Source organism: Serpula lacrymans (genome assembly GCF_000218685.1).
Source record: "Serpula lacrymans var. lacrymans S7.9 unplaced genomic scaffold SERLAscaffold_11, whole genome shotgun sequence".
Lineage (NCBI taxonomy): Eukaryota > Fungi > Basidiomycota > Agaricomycetes > Boletales > Serpulaceae > Serpula > Serpula lacrymans.
The window spans coordinates 1,723,533-1,744,805 of NW_006763300.1; the positions used below are offsets into that span (position 1 = coordinate 1,723,533).

General features: G+C 45.9%; 8 protein-coding genes across 8 annotated transcripts; 3 read left to right on the forward strand and 5 right to left on the reverse strand.

The window, feature by feature from the left end:
• Positions 1–3,444: 3,444 nt before the first annotated feature.
• SERLADRAFT_475079 (uncharacterized protein) lies at positions 3,445–4,262 on the reverse strand (the record flags this gene model as incomplete). The annotated part of the gene is made up of 1 exon (XM_007321715.1): positions 3,445–4,262. One exon carries the CDS (start codon positions 4,255–4,257, stop codon positions 3,613–3,615), a length of 645 nt encoding a protein of 214 aa, XP_007321777.1.
• A 2,903-nt stretch (positions 4,263–7,165) lies between these two features.
• On the reverse strand, positions 7,166–8,197 carry SERLADRAFT_397608 (uncharacterized protein; the record flags this gene model as incomplete). The annotated part of the gene is made up of 3 exons (XM_007321716.1): positions 7,166–7,541; positions 7,590–7,656; positions 7,717–8,197. The coding sequence occupies 3 exons, from the start codon at positions 7,989–7,991 to the stop codon at positions 7,284–7,286; spliced, it is 600 nt and encodes a 199-aa protein (XP_007321778.1).
• Positions 8,198–8,425: 228 nt separating this feature from the next.
• On the forward strand, positions 8,426–10,518 carry SERLADRAFT_441223 (uncharacterized protein; the record flags this gene model as incomplete). Its single annotated transcript, XM_007321717.1, has 4 exons — positions 8,426–8,724; positions 8,792–8,894; positions 8,947–9,251; positions 9,306–10,518. 4 exons carry the CDS (start codon positions 8,426–8,428, stop codon positions 10,516–10,518), a joined length of 1,920 nt encoding a protein of 639 aa, XP_007321779.1.
• On the reverse strand, positions 9,306–14,240 carry SERLADRAFT_451973 (glycoside hydrolase family 31 protein; the record flags this gene model as incomplete). The annotated part of the gene is made up of 14 exons (XM_007321718.1): positions 9,306–10,548; positions 10,572–11,547; positions 11,605–11,687; positions 11,740–11,810; positions 11,871–12,110; positions 12,176–12,437; positions 12,487–12,577; positions 12,630–12,654; positions 12,709–12,726; positions 12,782–12,910; positions 12,963–13,067; positions 13,122–13,199; positions 13,258–13,908; positions 13,972–14,240. 13 exons carry the CDS (start codon positions 14,192–14,194, stop codon positions 10,836–10,838), a joined length of 2,688 nt encoding a protein of 895 aa, XP_007321780.1.
• Positions 14,241–14,769: 529 nt separating this feature from the next.
• On the reverse strand, positions 14,770–16,793 carry SERLADRAFT_417344 (uncharacterized protein; the record flags this gene model as incomplete). Its single annotated transcript, XM_007321719.1, has 4 exons — positions 14,770–14,821; positions 14,866–14,997; positions 15,212–16,326; positions 16,382–16,793. 3 exons carry the CDS (start codon positions 16,267–16,269, stop codon positions 14,770–14,772), a joined length of 1,242 nt encoding a protein of 413 aa, XP_007321781.1.
• A 76-nt stretch (positions 16,794–16,869) lies between these two features.
• Positions 16,870–17,843, forward strand: SERLADRAFT_475093 (uncharacterized protein; the record flags this gene model as incomplete). The annotated part of the gene is made up of 3 exons (XM_007321720.1): positions 16,870–16,959; positions 17,022–17,362; positions 17,435–17,843. The coding sequence occupies one exon, from the start codon at positions 17,635–17,637 to the stop codon at positions 17,824–17,826; it is 192 nt and encodes a 63-aa protein (XP_007321782.1).
• A 114-nt stretch (positions 17,844–17,957) lies between these two features.
• SERLADRAFT_397622 (uncharacterized protein) lies at positions 17,958–18,165 on the reverse strand (the record flags this gene model as incomplete). The annotated part of the gene is made up of 2 exons (XM_007321721.1): positions 17,958–18,052; positions 18,096–18,165. 2 exons carry the CDS (start codon positions 18,163–18,165, stop codon positions 17,958–17,960), a joined length of 165 nt encoding a protein of 54 aa, XP_007321783.1.
• A 317-nt stretch (positions 18,166–18,482) lies between these two features.
• Positions 18,483–21,260, forward strand: SERLADRAFT_475097 (uncharacterized protein; the record flags this gene model as incomplete). Its single annotated transcript, XM_007321722.1, has 9 exons — positions 18,483–18,973; positions 19,045–19,400; positions 19,451–19,764; positions 19,814–20,040; positions 20,092–20,229; positions 20,282–20,435; positions 20,490–20,604; positions 20,656–20,894; positions 20,953–21,260. 9 exons carry the CDS (start codon positions 18,579–18,581, stop codon positions 21,154–21,156), a joined length of 2,142 nt encoding a protein of 713 aa, XP_007321784.1.
• Positions 21,261–21,273: the final 13 nt, after the last annotated feature.

The following is a 21,273-nucleotide window of genomic DNA, read 5'->3' on the forward strand; positions in this document are numbered from 1 at the left end:
ATCTGCTATATAGCCAAAGTGTTTGTCCTGATGAATCTTCTCAAAACATAAATCTAAGCGCTTCCCAGAGGCTAAGCTTTGGGACCATGGGTGGAATTGAAGGATACATTCAAACCAAAAAAGGGACATATGATCACCCTCTCTGCCACAGAAAGAGAGGAGGTTTTAAGCTTCATAGATGGGCAACTCAGGAAAAGGTACATTAAACTTTTTAAGAGTCCCCAAACGGCACTTGTATTCTTTATACCTAAAAAGGATGGTAAAAAGTGCATGGTAATTGACTATTGTTATTTAAATGAACACACAGTTAAAAATGCCTATCCGCTATCATTGATTGGGCAGCTAGTAGACAAATTGACTAGCGCCAAATTATTGACAAAGATGGATCTCAGATGGGGCTACAATAATGTATGCATCAAAGAAGAAGATACTTGGAAGGCAGCATTCACATGCCACCGAGGATCCTTTAAGCCCCTCGTCATGTTTTTTGGACTTACAAATTTGCCTGCAACATTCCAAAGCTTGATGAATAAAATCTTTGCTGATATGGAAACCTGTGTTGTTATTTACATTGATGATCTCCTTATATTTACAAAGTTGGATGATAAGGCTGAGCATGACAAGATTGTGCAAGAAGTCCTTTGATACTTACAAGACTGGGACCGATTTGTAAAACCCAATAAATGTAACTTTAAAGTAAAAGTAGTCAATTTCCTTGGTATGATTGTTAGCCACAATGGAATCAGGATAGACCCTGAGAAGGTCAAAACCATTCTGGAATGGCCAGAGCCAACTTGTGTCAAAGGGGTTAGAGCATGCCTGGGTCTAGGCAACTTCTACCAAAGGTTTATCAAGGACTTTGCAATGCTAGTGAGTGTCAGGCAACTAACAGGGAAGCTATATAACACAAACAAATGCCTGGCCAAGTCCCTTTGAAGGCGGTGGATCAGGGTATTGTCAAATGAAGAGTATTGATGTAGGCGCGAATCCAAACTAATATTGAACTAAGGAATAATACATCGAGTATATACCCCTTATATAGTGAACCGCGAGGGTCAGACCGAGAAAAGGAAAGAGTAAGAAAGTGGTCTGACCAAATAACTAACCAATAAGAAAAGAGAGGAAAAGTGGTCCGATCTATCGTAATTACTAATGGTGTGAGAGAGAGTCTTGGTAAGTGATGTACGATTCGGCTATGTCAGTAAGCCCATGACTAGGTGCTGAGTCACATCTTAGACCGCTGATTAATATTCCTCCGAAGTATTCCCTGACATAGCGTAGGATCATTGCTATGTCATTCGGATATCTTCTCAAGGCTGATTAATATTCCTCCGAAGTATTCCCTGACATAGCGTAGGATCATTGCTATGTCATTCAGATATCTTCTCAAGGATCTATGACAGCTCTCCTTTGTTGTAAGTACAATAGAATAGGAGTATGAAGGGAAAAGAAGAAGAAGAAAGATAAAAGTAATAGAATACCGGCTGTGATCTCTAGTCCGAGGGCGAGAGGAGTGACGGGGAAGGAGTCAGATAACCACAACATGATGGGAATGCGATGAGAAAAATTGATTCCTTACAAGTACCTTCCCATGGGGTTATTAATCCAACCAATTGTACATCCCTTACCAAGAGTCTTCCCACACACTTAGTAATTACAATAGATTGTACCACTTCTTCTCTTTTTCCTATTGATTAGTTTTATGGTCAGACCACTTTCCCATTCTTTTCTTCCTTTGGTCTGACTATCACTGTTTACTATATAAAGAGTAGATACTTGATGTATTCCGTATTTATTCTCTAGTTCAATATTAGTTTGCATTTGCGCTTATACCAATACTCTTCAGCAACAATACTCAGCTCCACTGTCTTCCCTCAGGAACTTGGTCTGGCATTTGTTGTTGTTATATAGCTTTGTATCCATTGCCTGACAATTATAGCCATTGTAACCCTGATACCGTGAGTAAGAAGGAGGGCTTCTTGTAGCTCAGACAAGTACATGTCAGACCCACACTTTATCAAACTCTGAAGAAACTTCATAAGTCATCAGCATGCTTGAGTTGGTTATAATTAGATTACTGTAAGACCTTACTTGAGTGTTGGTAGTAGTAAGCTGACAAGGTTGGCCTTGTAAGGCTAATGTTTGCTCCACTTCACCTGTTTCCTTCCAAAGTGTTATAATGTGATTTATGGTATGTTTTCTGATGCATGATTTTAGCAATTCTACCTGCATCCATTGACAATGTCATTGTACCCATAAGTTCCTTCTGAGAACAAGGAATGTGCTGTCTGTTTCCTTGGCCAGCAATATGGAGCATGATGGTAAAAGTCAGATCAGTGCAATACTGGCTGACATTCAGAGTCAACTTACCATCCACACATCACCAGATTCATTTTCAACAACCTAGTAAAGAGACAGGTGGGACAATTTTTTCTGGCCCCGTAGGTTCCCAGGTTTCTGTTTCACAATTGTCTTAAACATTTTTGGTGGATGTCTGTTCAACATTTAGTTCTTTAGTGGTCTTATCTAATAATTTGAGCACATGGCTACCTTGTGGCTTTTCTTTGTGCCACACAAATGTTGCACTTTCTCTTCACTCTTGCTTTCACTTTCTTCGAATTCTATCATGTGTAAAAGGAAGATATATGGAAAAGATGTGGAAACAAAACTCACAGCAGGTTATCATAACCAGCATCAAAGTGTCGTGCAATTTCTTATGTACTTGAGTACATACTTTCAAATTGATATATATGTAATATTGACTGTATAACAAGTGCTACTCAACTGCTGCTGAGTTTGTTCCTACCAACACCAGGTAAAGACAGGTCCAGGTCTGCCTTATATGACAGTAGGACTCTCATCTATCAATTTGTGAATTGCTGTAAACCATTGTGATTTAAATTTCCTCAAATTTTCTACATATAATCTAAAAAATCGTATCATTTGTCATGGTCTATCTAGGCTATTTTACTTCATCGGATCGGCCACCACCACTCACTCAAACCAATTTTCACTGGAAATAAGTGATCCATCAGACAGACGCCAACCTCGCTGGCTTGTCATCATCAAAACTGCAAAAGCAATCCAATGACAGACCAAACCAAACATCCTCGAAACTCTCTCACAAGGAGAGAGCCATGTTCTCTGTCGAACGAGGCAGCGCTTCTATCATCCACTGGATTTGAAGGATGCGGCATGTGTAAACATGCGAGACTCGAGTTAGTTTCTATAAAATAGATCCTAGCTGAGTATGTTCTAAGGAATCGACAATGTCGGATGCCAGCTTTATATACCAATTCAGAGGCTGGTCCGTGCGTGGGAGCTCCTTGTATTTTTTTTTGTACTTTCCAAATTAGGTTACCTTCTCTAGCCCTACGCGTACAGAGCTGATGAGAAACGAATACTTTATTTGGTTTCTTAGATATACCACGATACGGTCAATGATGAATCGACATAGTTCATTGAAAATGAACAGTATTATACATGGATTGTTCTAATAAACTCGATAGTATACGCCTCAAAGCTCCAGTAAAAGGAAGAAACAACTGAAGTGAGAATGCGGGGTTGTAAATGCTCGATACACCGAATGAAAGTGAAAAAAATGACAGAAAATCATCGCTTCCAGGAATTAAGCAGCTGTATAGCTCGACTGCGAATTGATGACTTCCCCATCCTTCGGGTAAGCGCAGCTAACGCTGCCTTATCCCCTGAGACCAATACTCTATCCTCGTCCTCTCCCCAAACGCGCTCAGCGGATGTCATTGCTTCGACCAATGCACTACTGGTTTCAGCGTCATCCTCGCTCTCCGAAATCAAAGCCTTGGGTTCCTCCTCTTCCGATGATTCATCTGGGTCGTTCGCACTGAATTCATTTTCATCCGCTTGGTCTCTAAAGCTTTGCCGTGCGAGAGACATCCGCTTGTAACGAGCAGCACGAGAAGTCTCAGGGGGAGAATATTCTGACTCCTCGTCAGCATCGGCTGGAGAAAACACAAAGCTTGTTTTCAAAGGCGAGGGTCCACTCCTGCGTCGTAGTCGGCGAGACAAAGGCTCCATGATGTCCGATCCGCCTAATATCTTCGATCGCTCCACCTCCTCAGCTAGTCTCGGGACTATATCCTCAGCAGCATCAGCAGCATGCTCTTTCACATACTTCATTGCCACATCCGTCTTTTCCAAGCTGCCGATTCGGTCAAATGTCAACCGAACAACATTTTCATCAAAACCGTGGGCTTTCGCTATGCGCTTGATCATCATGTCGAACCCATAGGCTGTCATCTGCTCTCGCTCTGCATCGCCCAAGGTAGTTGCCGAAATAATACTCTCGTTACTTACGCTGGGAGGTACGGAGGTGAAGGATGTAAAATCAATATATGATGTGGAAGCGATTTGAGCAGGTAGAGACTGGCGAACACGGTTGGATCGAAGCGATCGGTTCGCTTGAGCGGCGAGGTCAATTGCAGGGATAGGCGTGCTCGTAGTATATCCTCCGAATGTTTGTCGCCTGCCGAATATATCAGCAGCTGGAAATGGTCCATTACGCCCTTTTTTCGAGTCCGAATTGTGCCGCACGATCGTAGATTGTACAGGAATACGGAATGGTTCGATAACGGGGGCTTTCTTATCGGTGCGTGGTACGTGAGACTCAGGTGGTGAACGGATTGAGGTTTCGTGCATATCTTCATGTTTAATTGAAGCAACTGTCTCCCCAAAGAGTTCCATATGAAGGTTTGACATGCTAGCATCTTTGCTTGTTTCTCGGCCTTCGGCTTCATCAATAAATTGCTGGATACGTCGACGCGTTTCTTGACGCGCTTGAAGAAATAGCGAGGGTGAGACGGAGCGAGACGACGCTTGGGCATCCACTCGCTCCGGTCTGATTTGACTGAACGGATGGTGATGTTCCCTGGTGCGCTCCTCAATTTGCGCAGATTGAAGGGGAAGGTCCTGGCTTGGCTGACTGAATGGATGATGATCACTGTCGAAGGAATGGTGGGATGAAGTGGAATGAGCGGAAGAAGGCAAGCCTCGAGACCGAGGAGTAGGAGTGCCCCTTTCCTGATTTCGTATATTCGAAGTCGTGGCCACGGCATTACTGCGTCGAGTGTCGCCTATCGATGTTTTTCGTTGCGTACCCCTCACAGGCGGCCACGAAGAGGAAATTTCCACCGCGTCCCTCTCTCTCGAAACTTGACGGCTTTCATGATCTTCGTTGTCAGAATCTGTGCCGCTCGCACCACTCATCACACCACTCGAGCGCCGGCGGCCTCTCCTATCCGTTAATGATTTCCCAAAAGGGCTATCGATGAGCTTTGTGAGGGTCCGTGCGACAGGAATGCGTGTCAGCGTGGCTGGGGTGGGCGAGAGTGACCTAAAGCCATCTGACATGCGCCCATCTCTAGAAATGTGGCGTTTACGCTTGGGCTTATTCTTAGGCTCAGGTCCCGGGGGAGAAAACTTTGGTTGCGATAATACCGAGACGCTGGTGGGCTCTGCTAATAGAAGTTGGACATCGTTCTCCTCATCTGAGATGGCGGCAGGTTCATCTGGTGGTTGTGCATCAAGATGTATACCTACATCGTCTACCTGAGGTGCGAGGGTAGGTGAAGGAGCTTGGGTGAATAAAGGCGAATGATTTATATCAGGACTTAGTGATGGAGGCTTTTGAGCTGATAAATTCGATCCAGAGGGTGTGTGAGGCCCTTGGAGTGGAGTTCTGTCTGGGCTAGGATTCGAATGCACTGGAACCGATGTATGGGTTCTCTGCAGTTCTGGACTCTTTTCACGACGTGATGGACTAGGTGAGTGATCATTAGGTACCGTTGTGCGAGGCGAAGGGCGAGTGCTTGATCGACGAGACTGTATGCTAGGGCTTGTTTGGACTGCCTTTTCAATTCTAGTAGTCGGAACATGAGCGTGTTTGTTGAATATTGAATATATATCAATAGAAGTATGAATTCGACGTACGTGTCGCGATCAGAACTGCTAGCAGATTTCGTATTGACGGATTTGGTGGCGCCAGCAGGGGTTTTTGGTAGGCGAGATGGTCCGGCTTCTGCTCCTCCGTTCGCATTATCTGTCCTCACAACAGTCTTTCCTTTCATATTACGCCTTTCCAATATCCTATCATCCATGGCGTTGATGTCAACCCTTCTTTTCTTGGGACCCCTTACCATTACTATTTCTACGTCGCTGTCATCTCTCTGATTGTCCGCCCTCTTCCTTTTCCTTACATCATCGCCTTCATCGACGCTATCGTCATCGTCATCACTCATTAGATGTCTTCTGCTCTTCTTAGCAGAGTTGCGATAGATAGTCTTCGTTTCGCTTGCGCGACTTGGTATCTGCATACCGTTCTTTTTCAAATATTTCAAAATGCGATGGTCAAAATAGTCCATATCATGGACATATCGATTCCTCCATGAGAGCCACGTATGCCGATCGGATCCCTCCCATCTGTCGCTAACCTTGAAGTAAGTGAGACATGGCCCTTGATCAGTACACCTACTAGTAGCGAAAAAACTCATCAGAATAGAGTCACACACCTCATTGGCCAATTGTTTATACACTTGGTTTCCACTGCGTCCAGATTTTGAGGGGTTGTACCGAGCTAAGTATCGCACTAGCAGGTAGTCGTCGTCTTCTGTAAACGGCTGACGAGTTCTGAAACCAAGGGTTACTGCCAACCGGCGAATTTACAACATAGAACCATACCCTCTTCCTACTGCCATCTTGACTGGAGAAATCTACGTTATGGATAAGCGTGGTCATCCAATGCACTGTGGTGGCTAGGACCAGAGTCAAAATCTTCGCGTCACTGGAACGCGTTCAGATCACGCGTCAGTACACATACTAATTAGGAAGCGATGCGACAATGATAATTCCCACGCACGGACCAGCCTCTGAATAAGGTATATAAAGCTGGCATCCGACATTGTCGATTCCTTAGAACATACTCAGCTAGGATCTATTTTATAGAAACTAACTCGAGTCTCGCATGTTTACACATGCCGCATCCTTCAAATCCAGTGGATGATAGAAGCGCTGCCTCGTTCGACAGAGAACATGGCTCTTTCCTTGTGAGAGAGTTTCGAGGATGTTTGGTTTGGTCTGTCATTGGATTGCTTTTGCAGTTTTGATGACGACAAGCCAGCGAGGTTAGCGTCTGTCTGATGGATTATTTATTATTTGTAGTAGTTGCAAGTTTCTGTATAATTTATTTCTCGTTGTCATAATACTATGGAATGAAATGACTCCAAAGACTCAAATCAAAGCACGTAGATTTAAAATATTCCACTCGCTATACCCATCGCTCCGATCTTTGATGAATGTGATGATGCGTTCGCTTTCGCGCGTTCCTTCTCTCGCCATTTATTCTCGAAGTAAACGAAAGTCACGATGATTTCGTCCAGGAGGGATAAGCCTTCTGGAGGGACGAAAAGTGAGGCGGAGTGCACCTTTGCTGAGAAAAGGGAGGGACGTGAAGTACTATCGACAAAAGTCGCTATGGGTGCTTGAGATCCAGAACCTTGATGCACGAGCTGATCATGATCAACTTTATGACTGTATATCCCATATAGATCACTTACTTGTGGACGACACTTTCGAATTTGCCATTCATAATACTGTTCATCCTTCGCTTGGAAAACCTCTGAACTGGATACAAGCTATCAGTTTTCGTTTTCGGCGTATTGTACCAAGAAGCACATGACGCACGAAGTGTAAACACCGGTCTTGCATAGCTCTAATACCCGGGTTCCAACTACCACGGTCGGATGACTTCCTCCTCTACCAATCGTTGGCCATTCGATCGTGCCAACTTGCACGTCCTTACCACTGTCACCCTTTCGCGTGATTATCGTTGTCAACTGCTTTTCCTTTGAATCATTCTGCTTCGACGACGTCTTAACTGTGTACAAGGGGGTGCCATCACTCGTTAGGAAGGTGGTGTTCAGGAGGGTGTTTTTCTTTAGTGAGAGCTTGAGAGCCATTTGCGGTGATAGACGTTTGTCGAGATTAGTAGTTAGGGACGTATAGACAGATAGATATTCTCGGTGAACTGGAAAGTCCTGTCATGCAGCGTATGGCGCGGTTGAGCAATGAAGTAAAGAAATAGACCCACTACCTAAGATTCAAGGGGCTTTTATGGCTGAGACTGGGATGCGGTGCATGGCGGTTTCTGGTTACAGCGCTTTCCGAGTCAAACCTTGGCCGTATTGCGCTCCTGTACTTAACGTCAATGGTCGTATGACCCACATGAGTACGTAAGAGGCTCAGACTACGTTCGCTGACTTCAAAACATTCGATAATTCAATAAGAAATGAATGGTATAAAACAGTTTCTTGCCAGAACTACTGTTGCTGTTGGACCACTACCCCGAGTGGCTCATTAAGGTTACCCTCCCACCACGACATAAGCCCTAGAAATGTCCATGAGATTCCCTCCCTTCCCACCTGTACCCGACGGCGTCACCATCACGCCCTTTGAAGCCTTTGTTCCATCTGGTTATAAACAAAGTGCACCAGACTCGGGAGTCGAGGTGGACAGTTGTGATATCCCAACGGTAAAGATAGATACTGAAGAGGAAGTTATAAAGAAAAGGAAGGACAAGAAAAGAAGGCGTAATGCTGGGCAGGGCACGGATGCAAGCGGCAGACTTGTACCATGGTGGGAGGAGTGGGAGGAGGGCGAAGAATCAAGGACGACGAGCTATCCTTTCAAAAGGTATCGCACTTCGGCTTTCTTTGAAAAGGGTCCTGTTACTAATTATTTGTTATCGATGGCGTGTTAGTTCCATGAGTCTTGTCGATCGGGTCCATCAGGCTGCGGATGATTTCAGGATCGGTCGAACTTGGCCACCCCTTGCAGGAGGTGTCAGGGCGATATGGGACCATGTACGTCCATTAGTCTGTCTATAGTCTATATATCCTGATTCTTGATCTTTAGTTCCGTTTACACGTCGGTCTTCTCGCCACTTTACCTATATATCGTAAACCCAAAAGTGGAAGCAAAGGTCTTGGGGGAGGCGAACTATCGGATGAAGAAGAAGAAACTGGGCCTCAAGCAAAACATCTTAACCCAGCAATCATTCAAGATATCCTAGAGGAAATCCCGCATCCCGGTAAAGAGCTGGAGCCTCAAGATGAAACCAGTGACCTCCGACTTGGCTTGCTACGACAATTTATCGATGATATGGAGACGTCTACGAAAATATTCTTATCGTTTTACTTGAGGGAAAAAGGGTTAATATGGTTCGTTCGTTTTATCTGCTTGCCGATGTATTATCTTCTGATATAATTTCTTAGGACTGACCGCAATTTATCCATAGCACCTACTCTTCTCCACTTCTTCCTCCGTTTTATGTTGCGCAATGGAACTTTCAGTGAATCAAAAGAACACGAGGATAATCTGAAGCGTGCGATAAACATTACGAAACTTGCAGAGAAGGAACTGCCTCTCACATCCAAAATTGCCAAGTTACTTCCCGATAAAATCAGCGAGGCCTGCGTGGGGTGTTGGGGGAAAATGGGTGGCTTGACCTTTCAAGCAAGTGCCGCAGAGTCTCTGCCAGAGGACGAAGATGGGATCACTGACGAGTCGACTGAGAAGATCGCCCTCGATCAAGAAGACGAAGGCGTCAAAAAATTCGCTGAAGATCTTAAAAGTACAGCAGTCGAGATCATCCCATCCGATGCCCTGTTCGTCGAAGGCGTTGCAAGGCAGATCGCGGATGATAACATCGGTTCTGATGTCCACATAGAAACGGCCACCCTCGATGATATCGTGATGGGCGAAAATAGTTCCGACTTATTGGATAATACTAATACTGTGCATGATACAGCTGGATTTGATGCTGAACAGGAATCGGCGAGTCATGACTGGACAGTGATGATTGATGAGGAACTCGCGGCTTCGGCGTGGACTAAACCTTCTGCAACATCGTTGCTTGCTTTCCTCGGACCCACGACTTTCCCGCTTACGCACACAACAGGTATCGTCGAATTCTCGACGCGGCGAATCGTAGAAATATTACCACCTATGTCCACGCACCCTCTCTCAATTGACAGTCCACAGGAAGGTGTAGAGGGAGAGCTGAAGAGGCAGCTCGCACGTATTGTGATGGAGCCCTGGATTAAAGCTGCGCAAGAGGAAGATCTAGACCCAGACATCGGGAAGCCTATGATCATGCCCACTTCACGGGGCTCTGTCGTTCAAAGCTCCTCGGAAAAAGAAGGCGAGGACGTGCATGCTGATGTAGATGCCGTGTCGGTGCGCAGCAATGAGGGAGTGTTCGATCCTCATCGCGACGTTCTCACTGTTCTCGTTGATCCTTCGACGGTCCAGCATCTGAGCGCAGGTATGGGTTTAGCTGCTACCTGGGTTGAGATCGCTCGGTGTGAGGATGCGAGGGAAATTGAATCACGGGGGGGAAATAAGGCAGCTCACGCGAGTGACGGATTGTGGTATATGGAAGATGTGGTCGGTATTTTCTCTAGTTTCCACACTAAAGGCGAGTAGGAGCTAGCGTTTCAAGCACATCATCACTGTAGCCAAAGTGACGCTTACTGACCTTGATATAAGAATATTGATGTACTTATTTTCCTTGAGCATCTTTGCTTGGCTGGTTCATCACTTTGATATCTCCTGTCATTTTTTTAATCTGTGCACTAGTTGGCTGTCCTATATTCACATAACCCGAAGTAAAAGACCGTGGCAAGGACTCCGAGAGAATAGGATGATAATAAATTTATATCAGGATTTATTTCCAAATAAAACAGAAATAGTATATCGTATAAAACCTTTTTATATTTAGTAAAAAAATATCTAATCTGCGATCAAGAAAAGGAGACGGAGAAGTCGTGCTCGAATGGCAAAGCCAATGTAACATTTAGCACTTGAGTGCTTGCCTCATACGTCCACTTATCCTGTGCGACTGCCTTCGTCTTTCCAGATGATTCCACAGTCACGTTCTTCGGTGTGTTTGCAACGCCCAAGAACACAACGTCACGAACGTCGACACCGATTTGGTAATCGAATGTACCATTGACCACCAAGCTGCCATTGCTGTAGGCCATGGTGACCTCGGTCATTTTATCGGGCGTGATGGACAGTCCGTCGTCAACGTACAGTTGGCCTGACGCAGCCCCCTGTGGCGAAGGTGCGACGACGATTTCGAAATCGGTATCCCTCAAAATGGTAGTTGTCATTGCACCTGACGCCCTGAGGGGCAAGACGACACCTCCGCGGATGTGCAACGGGATCTCAGTGAAAGAGACGTTGTTGAGAGTGACATTAGCACCCTGGCCCATGACAGGAGCCAGCGTAGAGAGGTCGTAGAAGGTGTCATTTGGAAGGTAGAAGGTCACCGAAGTCGAGTTTTCTTCGAGAACGGGTGAGACGAGGAGGTGGGAACCGTAGAAGAACTCATGCTCGATGGAGAATGTGTTCGGATCTTCAGGGTATGCGAACCACACTGGGCTGACAACGGGCGTGCCATCCACGCTTGCGGTGTGGAAAGCGGTGTACATATAATCCATGAAACGGTAGCTAAAAGCTGTGATATAAGCGTTTTATCAAGGGATAAACTCTTGATATTTTACTTACCGGATGTCGAGGACGTTTCGTGCAGCCTCGGCTACAGTTGGCCAGCGATAGAATTCTTGGCTAATTGTGCCATCTGTGTTGTGCTGTAAAATAAATACTTTAGTACGTTGACGGAAAGAACAGGAGAAAACGGACGTTGCGCATAAACGGATAGAAAGCGCCGAGCATAGCCCATCTTGCGCACAGCGTCTCAGTAGTATTATCACCTGTAACCTCCAGTCAATATGACAGTATCAATTGCACGCATTCAATTGCGAGTGACATACCATATCCACATATGTCACTTCCCACCATAGGAATTTGATATACAGTAGCCATGCCCAGCATACCCGCGATCGAGAACTGGTACTCAGGCCATAGCGACATATTGTCACCCAACCATTTACCAACATGAGCACCTGCTCCCGCAAATGTGGAGCGCGTAATGACAAGAGTACGTTCTCCAGGACGGCGAGCAAGCATGGCATTGCGGGTTGCCATCGACATCATAGTACCGTACAAGTTATCTGAGATGACACAACGGATGATTTAGTTCACTATAATTCTCGAAACCATGCTAGCAGGCACTCACGAGTGTCGTACATGAGCAAGCCGTTGGCAGCAACGGACGTAACGTTAGCAGTCAAACTACCTAAAGCACCAGCAGCGTTTTCAATGTTGTAAGGAGGATTGACGATGTTAAAGCCGCTGTCTTCATCACGCTTTCGCCAGCCTTTGTAAGTGGAGTTGCCGAAAATGGGAGTGTCGGGATTTGGTATAGGGTCCGTACGGTTTGGAGGAAGACCTTGAGTGATAGCTTGTGCAAAAGGATCTTCACAAGGATACACGCAAAACTGAGAGGTGTTCAAAAATGACTTTCTGCACAATGATGTTTCTACTCACACTCGAAGGTTCGTTCATATCGATCCAGGCCCCATCGATATCAATGCCAGTTTCAGGGCTATAGAACATTTGGAATTCTTTTGACCAGTAGCTGGATAAGATGAAGTTGAGTGGCAGAAATCAGATAATACTAGTGAACATACCTTTGAGTGTCCGAATTGAACCAATCTGAAAGATGTCATGCGTTAATGATTTAAACGAAAGCTACGAGAACGGGTTTACCTGGGAAGACAGTAACACCTAAATCGCATAGCAGACTCAGTAATGCCTTACCTATTCAAAGCAGGACACTTACCAGGCCATACGAGACCAAGACTATTGCTACCGTTTGCAGACTTGACCCAGATATCCATCTCGCTACCGCGATCATATGCCCCATAACCATCGTCAGGAAGATAAGCAACAGCAGGGTCAGTCATCAAGACTAGTACGAATGATAAGTAATGTGGTTAAAAATGGTAAATTGTGAAACGTACCATAACGCTGGTCATGGCTATGCAGATAGTCGACAATTTCTCTCATTCTCTCCACAGGGAAATAGTCAGGATCAGTGGTGAAAATACGACGCTTGTACATGTAGTCTAGTCAGATCGTATGAGGTCTTCTTATCTTTGACAGTATAGCAAGAAACATACCGATATCTGTCCACATCGTTTCCAGGGGAATCTCCGCAGTTGAATAGTTTAAGATTACATTCGCCACATCAATGTAATCTAGAAGCATGTAAGTCATTTCGCTCTGGTACAACAACAACGCGGAGGCGAATCTCACCCGTGTAACCAAAACGGCATTGGTGGAGACCAAACGACCAGTATGGCACTTCAGCAGGTGTCCCCACGACTTGAGCATATTGCTTTGCAACCTCGGTCGGGTCCGTCTCGCTTCCAGCCAGGAAGTAGAGGTCGAACACTCCTCCAATGACATTGTACTCGAGAGTCGTGTTACCACCTGCCTCTGTATCATTGATCTTGATGTCCATTCCATCAGAGTTGAGCAAAAACACGCCATGCGTCCCTGTTGTGCGATGCTCGAAGTAGATTGGGTGATTTCCGTAAAGGTTAGTGTCGGTAGGGACACCATAAGCATCGCGAGACCACAGAGTACGCGTAGTGTTGTAAGTCGGAAGGCGGAAAGGGTCGGTATGCTCGCCCAAGCCATAGATGTTGGCATTGGTTGGCAGGTCAGTTTTAAGGCGAAGGTACTGTGGTTCGAAAATGAGTGGGTGAGAGCCAGTAGAGAAGAGTACTTCGCCGGTAGTGGTGCGAGAAATGGTGAACGAGAAGGGTGATGCGGTGTAGTTGAACTGGATGGCAGTCTTGTCTGGAGAAACTGAGCCTGTGGCGTTGGGACGGGGCAGAACGTTCTCTGGAACCTCATACCGCTGAGTAGACGGGTCGGTGATCTTCATGTGGATACGCGACTCTGCAAGAAAAGATATTAACGAGACATCAAAGGCGACTTTCTGGTCAGACAAGTTCTGCGTACCTGTCTCATAAGTGACTTCCAGTGCCAACTTGGAGATATCTGACCCAAAGACATTGCAACCAGTTCCAGCCAAGACGAGGTCAGCAGTGAGGGATGCTCCTTGTGTCTTCACGTTCGTAACGTTGTAGCCCGGACAGGCATCGAGGACACTTGGGTCAACCCATTCGGCGTATACGGTGCTGGCGGCAGCGAGGACAAGCCCCAAAAGCTTGAGCGCAACCATGGTGCTCCTGGTAAAAGACCTTGTTGTTTGCGAGAAGAGAGGCCTCACATAAAAGTATTTTTATGTATACTTATGACTGACATCCCGTCAAGTCCGTGTGTCTCGTGGACAGCGTACATGAGGTTCTTGGGGTCATTTGATACGCTTCTCCGCTATTCGGGCATGACATATACTTTATGATCTCAATACCTTTCGGTATATTTTCGGAGATCCATTTACGACGGGACTCGAGGTAAAATCTCAAGACAAACCTGGACGAAGATGCTGAAGATGCCCTTACCAGACACATGTCCGGAAATTTAATTGCGACAGCGACGCGTCGTACAATGTAGAGAATCAGGTCTTCCCCAGACTTGCAGTATAGTATAAGGGTTAAAACAAAAGAGAAAGTAGGCCATTGCTTGGGTCTCCCTGGGCGCACACCAATCACGGTCATCAAACCACTATTAATCGACACCCGTGGGGTCGCATCGATCATTCACTCAGGACTCCGACGGCACTCAATCTCCATTCTTCCGCTCTTCCAAACACAAGGCTCGAGTTTCGATGGTCTGTCTTGGTCTGTCTTGGTCCGTCTATTCAGCTCGTCGAGGAACTAAACCGTATTCAGATGTGATATCAGTAGTACTGCAACAAGTAGAATGGCACCCCATGGGGTAAATTCTACTTACTTATATATCGTCCGTAGAAGAGCAGAATATGTCAAGTCATCGATCAAAGCAGATAGGTCCTCTTGATATATCCGCATGGTTTTTTTGACGCCTGTCATGGCAGCGATGGTATGGCTCTTGTATAATGGATTTCTTGGCATCAACAACAACATGAAAAAAGCTTTATAACACCATGATCGAGCAAACACAACAGGAAAAAACAGCGCAGCACATTGTATCAACATGTTCATTTGTCGTCAAAAAAGACAACCGTTGCAGTAATGTCGTCCCTGAAAGTGTACCAAGTTATGAAAGAGTAAAGTCAGTAATAAGTCGTGGTCTCAAGGTAATAGGATATGAAACTGACATGTAGCTCCGAGATCGAGGTGAGTTGATACTGAGGAGCGCTGCAGTTAGATCTTTATCTGCGCCTCCCAAAGCATTTCTAACAAGATGCGTCGCAGCGTTATGGTCAACGCTGACAAATTGTTTCTTGGCACTCCACTGAGCAAACCGAGAGGTACCATCATCATCTTCACCAAGAATGACAGGCAACTCTGATCGTAAGAAGACACCCGAGTGACTGCCCTCTATACGACCGAGACCCTTCCGTTCTCGTTCATTGTGACTAAGCCACATGCCCACCAATCCGACCGCTTCAGGATTGCTCAAACTCTCCCATAATCCATCTGTAGCGAGAATCAAAAAGTCTCCGGGTTTCACTTCTGTAGTTGTAATTTCTGGCTCTGCAGTGAAGTAAGGAGGAGTTTTGACGTTCTTGTAGGGTGTGCGACCGAGATATTCTTTCTTGAGCCGTGCTTGAATATCGAGATTCCATTTCATGCGTGCGTCGCCAAAAGCGCGGGATGGGCCCCACCCCAGAACACGACCATTCTTCATGATTTCTTCCCCTGGATGCTGCGCTTGCATACGCTGTTCCTCATCCTTATTATACGCATTCTGGTCGGCAGAAAGGACATGGACGTCGTAAGTGATGTTGCCGTCATCGTCTGTTTTGCGACGTCCAAGAACAGCTCGCAAGTCGCCAGTGAGAGCAATGCGTAACAACCGAGTCTGAGGATCGTAGAAAGCGAGGAGAGCACAAGAGCCAGCATTAGCAGGAGCGAGTAAGTTGACCGCTGCATCTTTCGAGGGAGACGCAAAAACACGTTCAAGAGGTGCGTGGACGATGTCATCATCAAGTCGTTTGAAGGTATCTTTGATTGTATCGTCTACCGCATTTGGCGGAGGAGAAATGATTTCATCCTGTTGAGACTTGGATGACTTTTTCGTTTTTGCATCGCTTTCAGCATATTTCGAGTAGAGGTCTGCAAGTGATCCTACGACAGCTGGTACAAGATTTTTGCTCAGCCACGCGCTAGTCTCCCAGCCAGCATGGCCGTCAAATAATGCGAAAAGCCCCATGAGCTTGCAGGTGTAGATACGATAACTTCTGAATGATCATCTTCAGACGGTAGATTACTATGAACAGTTTGTCATCTCATGTTCACGGTCTGATAGAAATGAAAAGTCATACCTTGATACATGTGCGATATCATAGCGTGATATTCCTGAGTTCTTTTCTCCAATCCTAGACCTCTCGTGTTCACGTAGTTTGGTGTCAACATCTACAGGAAAGCGCGTGTCAAAACTCTCAACACGCTTCTGGCTTTTCATACGATCCAGAACATGCTGTTTAGACTCGACAGTTGGGAAACGAAAACGTTCTGGAGGGTTAGCGTCGGAATGCAGCACTGCTGAGGTATACACGCAATAGGACAGCACGCCAGTAGTACCTAGCACCACTCCTGCCCTACGACGAGAAAAACGGAAGTTCCTGGGTAATAATCTCGACATCCCAGACCACGTATATCGTTGACGCTATAAACCAAATGGGCGTCCGAATTGCACATCCCTCTAGCTCGACTGGCACCATCCCCCTCGGATGCGGGGAAAGAATATCTTCTGTCACGCTGTGACTTAAACCCCGCAGTAATATTCGGTAACTCGTTGGAACCTTAACCTGATATTCGTTTATCTTTTCCTTTCCTCAACCGCCTTGACTTGCGGATGAACGTTCTGAACCTTTGGATTGATACATTGATTCGGAGGAACGTAAGTGATACCGTATGCATGCATTATGTAGAAGTATTTGCTCACTTATTTCTTACCCTTAGCTAGACCAAGTCGATTTGATGCTGCAAGATGGGATGGGATCGTGCTCCCACCGTCCTATTCCATAATTTTGTCGCATCTCGCCGCGCCCGTACTGCACAAGTGCCCGTTCAGACATCTGGTCACAGCTGTGCGAAAAGCACGTATCTGCGCAGGTTTTGATCGGCGAACTTGGAGACGTGACTCCAAAGAAAAACAGGTCTTAACTAATCGTCCCAATTCGAGTCTGTGTCCTGCTGCTCAAAACCCGCGGACTTGGACACGGGAGAAATGTGTGAGGATGGACTCGGGGACCTGAAGTAGATATTCGATTTGCATATCTACGTCCCCGGCGCTCTGACAGGTGCGAATAAACCTCAGCTGTACTGCGTTGAATAACACCAAAGAAATTCACGACTCATGGATGGTTTGACAGGATCAACATTAATATCACCGATTATGTGCGTGCCGTGGCTGGCGGACGAGTATACGGAGTTGTTGGTGTGTTAACCGAATGTGGCTTGACACAAGATACGATTGGTTCTCGGGACGCCGTCTCACTTGGAACTGGCGGGAGCAATTTCTCAGAGCAGGCCCCGCGCGTTGCATCGAAATGCCCGCGTATATCCGTACGATATGGTATTCACTCCCAGAAAGAAACGGAGCGTGAAAGATAGGGCGCAAATAAAGATCATCGCAGTGATCAGCGATCTCGGTCTTCAGATACTTGGAAGAAGATCAAATGAGCTAGTACGTTATGATCTGGACATGCTACTTGTCAATCTGCATTCTCTGGTTACTATGAGTGTTGATCTCTCACAGCATTAGATATTGGATACTAAGTTGTCATTTAGCCCCCTTTGTGCTACTTTCGTAGATCGATCTTGGTATCGGCTTATTCCATGAAAGTGAGCTTTGACAGCCTTTATATTTATATCCACCGAGGTGCTCCTACTAATTTATGGTGCCTGCTGGATGTTATTGAAATCATTACGGTGAGAGAAGTTCAGGATTAATCTGTAATGCAGCGCAAAGATCCAGTTCATGTCATTTCCTCCGAGTTGTCCTGAAGGCTGTCCCGGTCCGCAGTGCACCACCAGCCCTTCCCTCGTCGAGTGTCGACGTTACGGGTTTATGTCTATAGGTCTCTGCCTCAATGATCTTCATGTGTCGCTCCCTTCACAGCTTGTTGTTGCAGCATTGTAATTCAAAGCTCCCGACTGGGAGATTATTTTGGCACTACTCTCAGGATTCGTATAACAACAGCAGTGTATTTTGCTCATCGTCCTATACTTCTGCCATCTCAAGCCAGCCCTACCCACAGCTATTGAAATCATGTGCAACTATAAGTCGCTTGTTGAAAAGTGAGCGCACGGACCAATGTGGCACTGAATGTGGCTGAATGTGGCTGACGAGTCAGGTGCTCTGGATACGTCTTTCCTTTTGGCTGAGACTGCTTTCTACTGCACGTTATCGACGGCTCTCAATTTTCTGACTGACTAGCTTTGTTATACTCAAACATTTTTCCATTTTCCTTCTCATCGTGCGGTGCTCCGTAAACCAAATTTTATTCGAAAGAGATGACTAATTTGTCCGCAGGATCAAAGCGGGTTTGGGATGGATACGACAGCGAGTCTCGTAAGAGGCCTCGGGATAGGGAAGAACCCAGGGATTGGCGAGATGTACACTTGAAGTCACCGCGAAGAAAGACTGAGAGTAGGAGGGACAGCACTGATAGGCGTGATTCGGGGCATGGACGACCAAGAGACTACGATCAGAGAAAATATGGCGACAACAACAGAGAAAAGGACAAACGGGACGACCGAGAACGAGATAGCCGCTCTAGAAGAGATCATGAATCAAAAGACGACCGTCGCAAGCGCAGCTCACCATCTACCCGTGATCGACGATCTCCCACTTCCAGCAACGGGCATGCTCATCAGGCGATACAGGACTCTGAAAAAGAGGAAGGCGAGTAAGTAAAATAGTTCTAGCATATCTATTTCATTGTGTAGGGTTATTCATGTTCTTCCCCGTAATTTTCAGGATTTCACCGCGATCAAGTCCGCATTCTGTACCGCCCGCAAGCATTCCATCACCAACCCCTCAGCTTTCACCTAGACCTGAGCCTGCGATAGAAATGGAACTAGATTTACATGTGTCGCCTCCGCCTGTAGAAGCTGCACTTGCAGCACGTCGTGCAAGACGGCAAGCCATTCTCGCAAAACATGGCATCGCCGGCGTGGAGCAGAGCGCCAGTCCCACCCCTGGACCTAGTAGTGCGGTCCAGCCGCCTAAGCCTGTTACATCTATATCTAATACAATATCTCAGACCCACAGCGTATCCGATATTCCTGGAGTCTCGGGAATCAATTCTGTGAAATCCAAAGATGGCTTATCTTGTCAGTATCCTCCATTTCTTCGAAGGCAGGAATTGATTTACTTTCAATAGTTAAACGAGATTCTGCTTCTGCTTCACCCACTCCTGCTGCCTTCGAGCTAGCTAAAGATGGTGAGGAGGAAGACGTACGAGCAAAGGTCCAAGCTCAAGATGGCACTGCGGAGCAAATATCTGCCGCTGACTATGATCCAAGTTTGGATCGTCGTGAAGACGAACAAAGGCGAGTTCTCAAGGATGAGCCTATCGCTGTTGACGCCGAAATCATCGAAGAAGATGAGGAGGAAGAAGACGATGTTGATGATATGTTTGCAGTCGCTGCCACCGACAAGAAGGAGAAGAAGACGAAGAAAGTCCAGAAAGTTGTTGTAAGTATTGAATCATTATTTTTTGTTCTCACCACTCATTTTGTTGAAGAAGCCTATTGTTCCTGCTTTGATCACGACGACATTGGATTCTGCTGCGGATCCAGAGGGCTATTACCAAGTAATCCTCGGTGAGCAACTTGACGGCCGCTATCAGGTCTTTTCTTCTCTTGGTAAAGGGATGTTCGCGAATGTGGTTCGCGCTCGAGTTATACAGTCGGAAGTTGGTGAAGCTGGAAAAGAAGTGGCGATCAAAATTGTGAGATGTCAAGAATCAATGTAAGTTAAGATCTAGACAATACAATGACATTGCTAATACTTATCACGTAGGTATCGAGCAGGGCTGAAGGAGGTACAAATTCTCCATAAACTTAAACAAGCAGATCCAGAAGATAAGAAACATATTGTCCGCCTTGAAAGAACATTCGAACACAGAGGACATCTGTGTATGGTTTTCGAATCCCTGAGGTAAATGCATGTCCTATTACATCCTGTATCATCTAACATGTTGCCCATACAGTATGAATCTTCGAGACGTAGTAAAAAGGTTTGGAAAGGACGTAGGCCTCAACATCAAAGCTGTACGGGCTTATACTCACCAATTGTTCTTGGCCTTGAGCTTGCTTAAGAAGGCGAACATCATGCATGCGGATATCAAACCCGATAATATTCTGGTATGTGCGACTGCATAGTTGTCTTGTTTCTTTATTTGCTCACTTGACATAAAGGTTAATGAACAGAAAACCGTTATCAAATTATGTGATCTTGGCTCCGCTTCCGATGCCTCCGAGAACGACATCACCCCTTACCTCGTGAGCCGTTTCTATCGAGCGCCAGAAATTAGTTGAGTCCCTCTGATCCGCATCTTGTTTTGTCACTGACCTCTTTATCTAGTACTTGGTGTGCCTTACGACCCATCACTCGATATATGGTCGATTGGATGCACCCTATATGAACTTTACACAGGCAGAATTCTTTTCCCTGGCAGGTCCAACAATCAAATGCTCCTGCTCATGATGGAACTGAAAGGGAGGTTCAACTCAAAGATGATTAAGAAAGCCAAGTTTGGTGATATGTATTTTGATGAGATGGGTGGCTTCGATAGCGTCGAAAAAGATCGTGTGACTGGATCTGTGAGTCAACCTGATTTCTCCATTCATTCCTATCATGTCAGCTGACGGTTTATCTCAGGATGTCGTTCGCAAAGTTCACATCTCCAAGCCTAGCCGGGACCTGCGTTCCCGGTTGATGCCCCCAGCATCAGTGAAGCTCAAAGACGATGAAAGCAAGCTACTCGCTTCCTTCATTGATTTGTTAGATAAGTGCCTTGCTCTGGATCCTGCACGGAGAATCACACCCAGAGAAGCATTGGTGCATCCTTTTATAAGAGGCTAGTTGTTCTTATCGCTGAACCATTGTATTATTTTCCCGTAGCATCCGTGTAGATATATATATATCGATGTACTTACGGCCCCGAACATTTTATCTCCACGCTTTTTGGTCTGGTGGTAC